Below are 12527 nucleotides of genomic sequence, written 5' to 3'. Positions count from 1 at the left end.
CAGTAACATATGAACTTATGAACTAATGAACTAAATCATTCATTATATCATCCGGGCAAAGTGAACAATCATTAAGCAACTCTGGACATACTGTTAACCAGGACAAAACAACTTAATTCCAAGTTATACCGTTTATTTCAGATTAAAAACTTTTGAAATTTAACTTCAACCTTTATCATGAACACTTTATTGAGGACTTTAGACCATTGATTTGAAACTTGGAAAAGCCCATGATCTTCCAGTCTTGAAAGCCAACTTTGAATAACTCATCCAAAACTGGTACTTATTAGAGAAAAAGAAAAATGGTTTAATATTGAATAAGCTCTCTCCTTAGAAACAAACCTTGTATATCTATGGTTGGAATGGTATTGACAGGCACCTCACTCCTTGGTAAAATAAAGCTACACCACAAGGCCTGTCAAAAATATATAAAATTTATTACTGTTGTATGGTATAAATGGTTCCTATCTTTTTTCTAACTCATAAAAAACAGGTAAATTTGTAAAAAAATATACTAGTGCGTTAAAAGATTTTAATTTAAAGATTTCTTTTATTTTGTTTTAATTGTAAACATAATGCATTAGCTGTCTTTATCACCAAATTTTTTCTGCTGAAATATACCTTAACCTTGAATTATTTCTACTTATTTGTATTTTTCACGTATAATTTAATTTGATATCCACAAATAAAATGCATTAAATACATGAAATAGGTGTCTATGTATTTATTGCCTTGCAAGCCAAATAATCGACCTAGATAAATTCGTATGCATGTGACTTCTGGTGACCTTCATCCGCTCATGTGCTGTAAGGGTTGCCTCTTTAATAACAAAACTGATTGCAAAGCGAATGTGGTTATTCAACTGCAAGGAAGACAGACGGACTCAAGCCGTAAAAGAAAAAAGTTTGAATATAATGCAAGGATCATTTTGAAATTTACGTTATGTGATATAATGTGGCACAAATATGGTCATTATTTATTAGAAAACTGAACATAATAGAAGAAATGAAATGAAAACAAGACATGTGTATTAGTTATTGTTGTTTTTTTTTTTTTACCAAAGTTAAAGTATTTTTAACCCGGGTGAATGTCCTGTTGGCAATCTTCGGAAGTAATGGTGAAAAATAATTAGATCAGAGCTATCGATTTTCTCTGATTGAAAAAACGTTGTTTTCACAGTATTATTGACATTTATTGCTTCAATTGCATTGCTGCAAATTTATTTCATTAAATCAGCATAATTCAGTAGAATCAAAACTGAACAAATTTGGCAACTAATGCAGTTTTAAGTGTACAATCAGAAATTGGAACATCAGAATTTTTTGGTTATTTCCTACACAAACAACTACTCTGTAAGCTTGGTAGAAAAACAACCTTTCAGTTTAGTGCACATAATATGTAAATGAATATGAAATACATGAGTAGTTGTGATAGGTATACCACTACTGGTATGGCAATACGATGAAACAGGAACTTGATTTCAAACAGTATTCAAAACCACTTACAAAATATGCCCCATCTATATAAAGCTACATACCACGTTTAAAATCAATCTTTCTAGTGGCATTCCATGTAGTGAAAAAAAAACAAAGTCTCACATAATAAAAAGTTGATATTGGACAGCAACTGAATGTATGCAAAATCTATAAAAAGCCACATACCAAATTGAAATGAGTTCAGATAATTACAGTTATGTACAAACAGCTGAAAAAGGTTATAATTGAGTGGGTATAATGCAAGGGTCTGGAAATTTTGACAGCCCATGTGGGACATTTTATCAAATTTCAGCCGACGTTTGTGTCAGTCTTTTACCTGCCTAGATCAAGAATAAACTTTAAAAACCCTTTTTTGTTGTTATTTCAAAAATAAATATTGGAATTTGTGTTATTACATCACATACTTTGTCTTTTACAAAATATCTGAATGAGTGAATGAGTTCGGCTTTGACCACACGTGGACGGTCTGACATGTAAACAAAACATGGTGTCTCTCAGACTTTTTCATCACATCGGCAAACAGCTGAAAACTTCTGAGTGATGATATTTTAAAAATTAAAATAGTAAATACATTTTATATATTGTTTTGAATGGGTTGTTGACTTCTGTATTAAAAAGATTCAATCGATAAATTAATTATTACAAACTACCACCAATTCGTAGTTTCAGCACCATGTGCTTTCGTTACCACTGAAAGATCAGCAAGAAAATGATGGATTTGTCAATTTTTTTCTTATTTAAATCAAGTAATAAATGTAAGAAAATTCTCCGAGTCACTTAAATTAATTTTTATACACAATGGTGCTGCATGTGACCATTAATTTAATTATGCAATCAACTAATCAGTTACAAGTAAAATCGCAGTCACAGGTACATGGGCTTATTAATATTGACATACACCTGTTAAATAATTTCCAATAAACAATTAGGAGACAGGTAGAAAGGATGTTTACACAGTAATAAAACCATGCTGACTGTAATTTAAAATGGTCGTCGGTCAATTTGCAAAATTTGTTGGTCAATGACCGGCATTTTTTACCATTTATGGATCCTTGGTATAAAGTACCTGTAATACTGGGGAGTCCACAGTAAATGTTTTGACAACAGATCTAGCCCCATTTTGTCCACCTTTACTCCACACAACTGTAGAACCACTAACATACAGCTCTTCATCAAATTCTTCTTTATTTATACTGGTTTCATCAATGTGGTGTCTAAAATTCCACTGTTCTTTCTAAAAAAAAAAAAAACAAGATTACATGTATCATATACTCTGAGTATAGCATATAGCAGAAAAAATACTCAACTATGGAAGGGCTATAACTGTTTAAATCAATCAAGACGTACATGTACTCATATCTCAAAAATAATCTCAATATCTACAACTGTTAAGTTTTCCTTAAAAAAAACATACAAAACACCCTTTCTGCCTGGGTTTAAAGGTTAAACAATCATTCTATAAATTTCAGAAACTCTGTGTACTTCTTGTATACAATTACTTTTTTAATCTAGAACTTCCTATGTGTTTGATTCTAATGCTGCTAGTGAGAGGTTACTCCTTGAAACACACACAGCAAATTGAAATTTGCAATACTAATATGATAGGAACTTTTGTATTTCAATTTCAAATAAAACAATTTTAAACCATTCATATTTCCCCCTACATAATATATACAGGGCGTCGCTGATGCTCTGCCTCTTTAACTAGTGGTAGGGTTTATTGATTCTGGAGACTCTCACTAGCTTTGCATATTTATCAAAATAAAATTACACAAGTGTATCACAATTTGCAAAATAAAATATCTCAACAAATTTCTTTCAGTCTAAATAAAGTGAGGTTGCAAATATCAAAACCAACAAACTTGAAGTACACTGTACTTAAAACATCATATGAACAACACTCATCTATCCTAACAACTGTTTCACAAACATTTATGCATGATCATATATATATATATGTGCAGGTACCTTATTATTTTCTTGTATGGAAATGTCTCTAAATGATTTGAACAGAGGTAACCCATGTTCTGCCTGCACTGCATTCTGGACCTGTAGTTGGAACTTCCCAGGATGACGTCGGCAATACTCACGGCCAAAAGGTACAAAATCCTGGGTGTCACAGGCCGCTATCATATCATCAACATCCAGATTGGTAGGTTGTAATTACAATCTAAATAATCAAATTGGAACACTTCACTTACACTAAAGGTCTAGTGTTCCCAAATCACTTTAAGGAGTTAATAAGGACATTTGTATACATTGTATTTTCATGTACACTATCAATAATCAATATATCTAGCTTCTGAGCTCATGAGGATAAAAAAATTAATATGTCTTGCCTGAGGCACATGGTCACTGCTATTCGATATAATTTTATATGTGAGGGCATAGCAAGGGCTGCTCTGGCTTCAAAAATTCTGTTGCCAGAAAAATCGCCAGCTGCCATTTTTTGTTGCCAGTTTTCAGAAATTAGAGCCTAAGGGTGCCAAAAATAATTATACTTCTTAAAAAAAAGACAGTATAAGTCCACAGATGAATTATCTTTGTCAATTCATCAAAATAACCTCTCCATTCATGACGTGTAAACATGTACCCAAGATTCACTCTTGATGCATGTATAAAGCAGGTTTTTTGCTCTAGTCTGTCAGTTTCATATAAAAAAGTACTACTCCAGAAACAGGTATTTTACTTTCAAAGACTTTATATTACTATTCTCATATAGTCAATGATTTTAAAACATGTTCACCTTTGTCCTTCATGGGCTAATTTATCAAATACAATATAATTTATTTTTTTTATTATTAACAAACTTGATTCTTTTTCTCAAGTGATAAAATTTCTATCAAACTACATTTTGTACCATGGACCATTAACTGTGTCCCTGTTTAATTATCTTGATATCTGAATAGCATTTCTTTAATTAGATTTTGGGAATCTCCATTCTATTTGTTTACCAATTTTCCTGCCAAAAAAGTCACATGGCAAAAGTGTAAACAAATGTCATCCATTTTCTTTTACCAATTCTTTCATTTCCAAATATTTAGACACTTCCTGATGGGATAATCATTGTTAATTGGATTTAATTTATTCTGTTGTTAGGTAAGTCTGTTTCTGAATGTATTACATGGTTAAACAGGGCTGTGAAACTTGTGTGTAGCCGTGTGCACATGGCCTTAATAGTGTTTACCTTTGACCAGATGATGAGTGTTTTGATTGGCTCAATAATATATTTACATTTGATTGACACCTCCCATGAATATATCATCAGTCACGATCGCCTGGTCTAATTACCTTTAATTGCATTCAGTCATAAATTGGTCAAAGTCAATTAACTCTGACCAGGTGTCAACACAAAATTAGAGAGAATATCCTTTGCTGACTAACTAGTTGTCAATTTTAATATACAAAACCTAGGCGCCAAGAAAAGCGCCAACTGGCTATTTTTGTCGCCAGATAAAATAAAAAATCGCAAATTGCAACATCAGCGAAGCCCAGCACGACCCCAGGCATAGGCATGAAATGGATACAGAATTGTAATGTAGTGATGCTAAATATGATTAACCCAGCAGAAATGGTTCAGAAAAATTTAGCACAAAAAACAAAAAAATTAACAATGACTATTTTGATAATTACTTTACTGGAGTGTACGCATTTTTATCTTCCCTTACCAATGAAGGTGTTTTTACTTAAGAAAACTGTCACCTTATAGGGCATAGTGCTACTTTTGTGGTCTTAGTGCACAGAGACCAGACTCCTTGTGGTGTTTACACAAAGGTTAAGATAGTAACAATACAGAAAAAGCTGGCATCCTTCTTTCTAAGGCAAAAAAAAAATAAGTATTGCTTCCTCCTACCTGAACAATCACTTCTATTAACACCCACTCTTAAGTTTTTTTTTCAAATTGTTAAGAATTCAAATTTTCCTAATTTTATTTTTCCGAATTTCTGGTGTTTACAGTCTTCCGGTTTCTGCATATATTAATATACATGTAGTATGATAACATTGTGGCAGCCATGTAGGCCACTCATGTACTTTCCATTGTGTTTTTATGAAACTGAAACAAGCCCTCTATGAATTGAAAGAGAAGTAACTTAAGGACTGTGTTACAAAAGATAAAAGAAATTGTGTTAAAACAATTTCACCTTGGTAGAGCACATATATACATGTAAAAATGTCAAGTTATTTAAAAACGAAATTACCAATCCTATTCTTTCTTTAGGCTGGAAGCAGGAAACAAGACTACAATTTTTTTCTTTTGCCTAAGATCAGAGACATATAATACAAGGAGATTAGTAAACTAACCAAAATTGTGACAATCTTGCAGGGGAAAACAAGATTTCGTACTTAACCAACAACCTACAATGTAAATTTAAATGATTATTACTAAAGCAGTAATGTGAATATTGAAACAAAATCTTTAGTTTCCTATTCTACAATGTCTTAGCTTTTTTATATTCATATCGTATTTATCTCTCTACCAAAACAAACAAAAAAGAAGTACACTTTGCATTGAAAACAAGTAAACTGCAACATATTTTTTTAAAAAATCAAATTAATTCAAAAACAAAACACATAATCATTTCATCAAAAAGGAGAAAATGAAGTTTAATAAATAAGTTGAGTAATCAGGAAATCTTGTTCTCCACCCAGTGATAATTTTATCAATAAACTGGCTAATTGAGGAAGTAGTTATCGCTGTATTATATGCCTTTGCTCTGATCAACTTACAAAAAAGGTGTGTAGTATAGGCAAAATAATTATGTTGTCTTGGTAGGCTTTCATTTCGCTTGGTTGCCTCTATACAATAATTTAATAAGACACAAACATCATATTAAAAAAATGCTTAAGGCCTCAGTAAATATCATGATTATGTGGATTTATCTAGGATTTATAGTATCAAAAATGAACTTGATCATTCATGGTTACTTGCCTCTAAATCGAAGAACATAAGCCTTTATAGCTCTTCCGTTACAAGACTTTCCAAAACACCGCTCCCTGGTTAAGTCGATGACCTGTGGTTGTTTTCTGGTCAAATACTTTTATATATCATGGAAGTCCGGCATGGTAAAAAGAGACAAATCGAAAATTCTGCCAAAACATAGAGACCGGAAATCACTATTCTATTATCATTTACTTTGTCGGTACAACGCTGTATGGATTCCGGTTTAATCGGCTTTTCTTTTTTTTTTTTTTGTAATCTTAAAGAAAAAAACGTGAAATTAAAAAGAATATATATATTATTTTTATAGTAAACTCATGGCCTTGGGCTGACACTTCCATCCCGGTGGGGTTGTTGTCTCCTTGACATATACACCATACCTATATTCTCGTTGGGTCGTACTTAAATACGCCAGCCCACAAATCTCTCATGTCTCTGTAAGAATCAACACAGGGGGTGTATATTAAAGGAGACATGACACAAATTTCAAATTGCTAATTTCACGTTTATTGGCTTTGAAATGCCGATAAATTGACAAGAAAGCACTTTCTGGAGTTAAAGTACCGATATATTTGAGATGAAAGAGATTTATAAATTGCCTCGACCCAAGCCGATAAATTTTAATAATATTATAAAGTCCATGGCATCAGGCACTGGGTGAAACATGGTATAAAAAACCCACTATTTGAATATGTAATTTGACTCTTTGCAATCAAGGAAAAATGACAATACTTTCCATATCATTTTGGAAAACCGACTTTTGATTTCATTGAAATGCACCGAAAATGAAATATTTTAGGGGCTGATAACTGTCAAAAACTTCATTTTTCTATCATTCTATTGAAAAAATACTGAGCAAGTTCAGTTGTGCAGAGATCAAATAGGGAAAGCATCATTGAGTGAAACTATATTTTTATGTAACTCAAGAAGTTCATCTCAATGATGTTTATCTTTTTTTACAGTAATTTAGGGAGCTTTATACACTCCCCGAGTAATTCACATTCTAGGGACAGCATGAATTGAATCAGTACATTGGTTTTACTTCTTTCCCATTATATCTACATGTATCTAAAATATATATATAAACACATTTTTTCCCAGTTTTTAGTGGTCTGAGTTGCTCATTTGCTTTTGTTGCTTTGTATGTATGATTTTAGTTACTTTACGTTCTTTGTTGTGTATGTGTTTTCCATGTCTGGTCTTTGTCCCTGGATTACATTCTTTTGATTACCACTGTGGCCTTGGTTCCATTGATTACTCTTTCCTAAATCTATATTCAATCATGTTGGCATATATTTGAATCTTTGTTTTGATATAATTGTGTAAAAAAATCTTGGCAGGGTTTGGTTTCATAAAAAAAATATTAGAACTATACATATTCAAAATGATGTGTAACTGTTAAAAAAACACCTGAAAACTAAACATGAAAATCTTATACTATACTATACTATAAAATACTCTTGACATCCTCTTGTTGCCATCATATGGTGTTTACTTAGTACAATTTCATCAATTTTCTCATATTTGTAACAATGCTTGGGAATTTAACAAAGAAATCTTTATATAACCAAGAAATTACTACATCAAAGTTTTTAAAATCACAAGCTCGTAAAAAGATTCATAAAAAATTTTCAACTGAAACAACGAACTCATTCTCAAATACAAAACGAAAGAGTTATCACCCACTTTCAATGCTTTCTATGTAATGTATTTCTCTTTCACTGTTGCAGTTAATCAGAAATCAACATTCAACTTCTAGAAATGATCCATTTGTGATATAAATAGATGAAAATTATCAGCTTTATATTATTAGCATCTAGCTTTATCATCGTATTTGTGTTATAAGAAAAAGCTGGATATCGCCTCCTGCTCTCTCTTTAGACTTATTCTGGGGTTTTCATTTTCATTGGGAGTCTTTTATTCCGCTCACAAATTTTTTTTAAATTTTTACATGCAATTGTGCAATAGTTAATGTTATTTTTGATCTGCAAATTTTCACTACAAAAGTAAATAGTTTTGATACTCCTAATATGATTTGTTAGGCACAGATCATTTGATATTTGGGATCTGGGTAGGTGTGAAACTGGAACTTTCTGGAGAGCCTGTTATTCATCATACACGATTATTTTTAATTGTTTGAAAGAGTAATCAAGGGAACCAAGGTTATAGCGGTAATCAAAAGAATGTAATCCAGGGACAAAGACCCGACATGGAAAACAGACATACACAACAAAGAACATACAGTAACTAAAATCATACATACAAAGTAACAAAAGCAAATGAGCAACTCGGACTCCACTAAAAACTGGGAGCATGGACCAGGTGCATCGGTAGGGTAAGCATCCTCTGCTTTTCTAGAAACACCTGCCGAGTTGCTCATAAAAAGTCCGGGGTAGACAAACGAGGAAAGGAAAACTATGACCCATATATGACTATAATGCATAAACACATTAGCATTTTGATAAATGATAAACTCTCTAAAGCTGGTTGTCTGATACAATCATACATCACATCCTTTTTTTACCCAGGCATAAATCAAAAACTGAATACAGACTTCAAACAAGACATTTACTGAGAGAAAACACAAAGCATTATAAATGTATAAAATAATCAAAGAGTGGTAAGGTAAAAATTAATGGCCATCTAAGTACACTAACATATAAATGCTTAATACCCGGTTATAAAAAGACTTGTGACTAGGCAATACAATTCCCTCTACTTGCTGCCAGAGCTATGAGAAATACATTTAATTTAAAATTTTAATTTATTTATTATCAAAGGAAATTCTTCTAATATCTCATCAATTTTTACACAATAACTAAAATTAAAATAATTTTATTGGAAAATCATTCTTGTAAAAAATATCAGGAAATTTTTTTTTTTTCTAAGGGTAACAACTCAAAGCAAAAATAATGTGACCAGTCCTATAATCTAGCACAATTTGTAACTTCTACTTCACAAACCAAAAACTAAATTTATTTGGTTAATGCATTGTACAAAGAAAGACAGGAATATTGTTTTGAGAGTAAAATATAGACAAGAGCCAAAATCTAAAGCTCCCTTTGGCATTACAAGTAGGGGACTTGCAACTATAAAACACAACAGCTGTCATATCAATAATTAATGTGGGTAAACTGTCAGTAATGAACTTGGGAATCTGAATTGATAGGGCAAGCACATACCACTAATTCATATGTACTAAACAGATAAGTTTTTGTATGATGTTATACTGACTATTGATGCCCAATCTAGTATGTAATTTAGACTGAAGTAATATTAATGAACAATTTGCTTAAGAAAAACTCCTAGATTCTCATTCAGGTTTGTTCAAATTTTGAGGTGGGCTGACAAATCTTATTTTTTATTTTTTGATCAGTTTTAGTGAAAAAGATTGTCATTTTGAAAGAAATAGGCCAAAAAACTCAAAATGATTTGGGAGTGAAAACATCAGGTCAGGAGAAGATGAGAATCTAGGATATTTTTTATTTTGGCCTTATCTCAACTGATACATGAAGATAAAAACCAATAACAACATTACAACATTATTAAAAATATTTTTTTTTGTAATACATATAGTGCTTACAACAATCTCATAATCTTCTGTAAAAATGACCATGTCAAAATATATACAGACTGTAAAATTTTATTGCACATTATTTTATTCATATATATATTCCTTCAGTTTCACTGAAGCTAAAACAAGGAAAAAAATCTTGCTTTTAGCATTAACAATTATATCAATGATGTAATATCCCTATGGGAAATTGGTAATAATCATAAAAGCACCAAATGTAAAAAGTATGCAACATTTATTTAGGTAAAGAATTAAAAAAAAAAAAAAGTAACAAACAAGCAGAACAGAAAAAAACACATAAACAAAACCATTTGTACACTGATATAATTTATTGCATCAACACAATCATTGCAGCCAAAACAGTTTCTACTGTTCATCTAATAACTTGAAAGTACTTATATTTGTGGGGTACTTATTTCATGGATCTTGTGGTTGACTCATACCATGAAATTGAATTCCAGACAAAATACATATTTTCTGTTTATTTGTACTGTGAGAAATATCATAACAGGAATTTATGAATCCACAATCAAACGACTGTTCTGCAATCCACAAAACAGATATCCCAAAAAACAGTACTTTCACAGTAAACTTGTTGTTCAATACAAGACTTTCCTTTTGGACAGACCTAGAGACATAAATATCATGACAAGGGAAATAATATTTCATCTAACAGTAAAACCTGTCTGAAATCAAAACCAGACACTTTTTTAATTCCAATGTGTCTGTTAAAATGTATTTTGAACTTGAATATATTAAATTCTTGTCTAAATTTAACAACTTCTATTGTCCAAAAGGGGTATGATTTTGACAGGTTTCACACTAAAACATTACCATTTCTTCTTCAAAATTTCAATGAAAGATTTGTTGTAAGCAATCTTTACATTGATGTAAATGTACATTCAAGTGCCCAGCGTCGATTTCACAAAAAGTGTAAAGTTGATCACAAGTAATGATGTCACAACCTAAACATTTACGACTTTTTTGTGAAATCGATGCCTGAAACCTACTGAAGCTTATAAACTAATTTCAAACAGAATTACAGAAAACAATTAGTTTGTTAATGGCTGTACATCTTTCAGACATGTTCTTCATGTATCTATAGTCATTTGTTCTTTGTTCGCTGTTAACATGACATAAGCATAATATTTGTTTGCATGAAAATTGACCCACTGAAACTTAGAATATGCTAACATAGTTTGGTATATCCAAATATATCTTCTATTCATCTCCAAATTCTCTGACTATTCTAATAAATAGCTATGGTTTCTTTTTTGTCTTACTACAATGTAGTTAATGTTTTCTTATTCCCATCTAAGTATATGTAAGTGAAAATTAAGTGTCAGACAATTTTTTTAATTTTCAAATTGAAGTACTGTGATTTCATAATCATTCGTGGGGTATTCATTTTTGTGGTTTTTCTGGGAGATATGGAACCACTAATCAAAAATTCAATGGACAATTATCTCTGAAATGGAAGTCAACTCAAATGATAGACTCTAAATCGCAGCATCATACACAGGTCTTGGGGAAGAAGCCACATCCCTTAATTGTTTAATTAAACAACAAATCAATTGTTAGTTGTCACTTATTAGTGAATTCAAATATCCAGCAAAATTAAATGAAACCATAGTATGGCTGTAATTTAGTGGAATTTCATTTTCTATTCATATTGGTCCTGTTCAAACTGACCACAATAATCGCCCATAACAGGGTTGGATTTATTGACATTTTAACCTCAACCTTCATAATCAAATAATAAACAGAAATATATATTTTAAAAATACACAAACCTGTTTCTGTACTACACAAAAATACACAAACCTGTTTCTGTACTACACAAAAATAAACAAACCTGTTTCTGTACTACACAAAAATAAACAAACCTGTTTCTGTACTACACAAAAAAACATACTATATATATGTAAATACACAAACCTGTTTCTGTACTACACAAAAAACCATACCATATATATGTAAATACATCGATCTGTTTCTATACTACAAAAAACATACTACACACATGTAAATACAATATCCCAATTCCATACTATGCCCAAACTAAATTTGATATTTGTAATAAACATTTAACTGTTTTAATATCTTGCCCAGACCATATTACCTCATTGTAAATAAATGAGTTTCAATATTACACCAATACCATGTTATATGAACGGATTCTACTTCTTTGCTATTTTAAGAACTACCATACATGTACATGATAAGAAATATGAGAAAAATAAACAAACAAATGCTACAAATCACTGAAGGCATACTTCCTTAACATGGCATAATACATATATTAAATCAAAAGTTTCAATAAAACTGGTGGCAAACTAGCAAAGACTAGCAGTTTATTTAGAGGTAGAAAGCAAAGTCTCATGATTCAATAATAAGCATCATGAAGACTAGCAGCTTGTCTTAGAATAAGATCCTGACTTCCATGGAAAGTGTTGTAGGAGGAAACTGTTTTCCATTGCCTAGAGTCCTATAAAAATACAATTATACACATAATAAA

The 12527-nt window shown here is 31.2% G+C and overlaps 2 protein-coding genes across 10 annotated transcripts in view; both read right to left on the bottom strand.

The window, feature by feature from the left end:
* The window catches only part of LOC148624245 (anaphase-promoting complex subunit 1-like), an 82680-nt gene extending 76064 nt beyond the window's left edge, over window positions 1-6616 (bottom strand). For all 4 annotated transcript variants that reach the window (XM_088566850.1, XM_088566851.1, XM_088566852.1 and 1 more), the window contains exons 1-4: window positions 6427-6616; window positions 3465-3666; window positions 2563-2730; window positions 343-415 (exon numbers count right to left, since the gene is read on the bottom strand). In XM_088566850.1, coding sequence (XP_088422976.1) covers window positions 343-415; window positions 2563-2730; window positions 3465-3629 — 406 coding nt within the window. In that variant the 5' untranslated portion in view covers window positions 3630-3666; window positions 6427-6616. The remainder of the gene's footprint in view (window positions 1-342; window positions 416-2562; window positions 2731-3464; window positions 3667-6426) is intronic.
* Window positions 6617-8989: 2373 nt separating this feature from the next.
* The window catches only part of LOC148624244 (transient receptor potential cation channel subfamily M member-like 2), a 46210-nt gene continuing 42672 nt past the window's right edge, over window positions 8990-12527 (bottom strand). For all 6 annotated transcript variants that reach the window (XM_088566848.1, XM_088566844.1, XM_088566845.1 and 3 more), the window contains one exon: window positions 8990-12497. In XM_088566848.1, the coding sequence (XP_088422974.1) occupies window positions 12396-12497 (102 nt within the window). In that variant the 3' untranslated portion in view covers window positions 8990-12395. The remainder of the gene's footprint in view (window positions 12498-12527) is intronic.

The sequence above is a fragment of the Perna viridis genome, chromosome 2 (assembly GCF_037379345.1).
Source record: "Perna viridis isolate PV_CMFRI_1.1 ecotype Kerala chromosome 2, ASM3737934v1, whole genome shotgun sequence".
In the NCBI taxonomy this organism is placed as follows: domain Eukaryota; kingdom Metazoa; phylum Mollusca; class Bivalvia; order Mytilida; family Mytilidae; genus Perna; species Perna viridis.
Note: the sequence above shows the minus strand (reverse complement) of the source record. Positions and strands in the feature narration are given on the sequence as shown.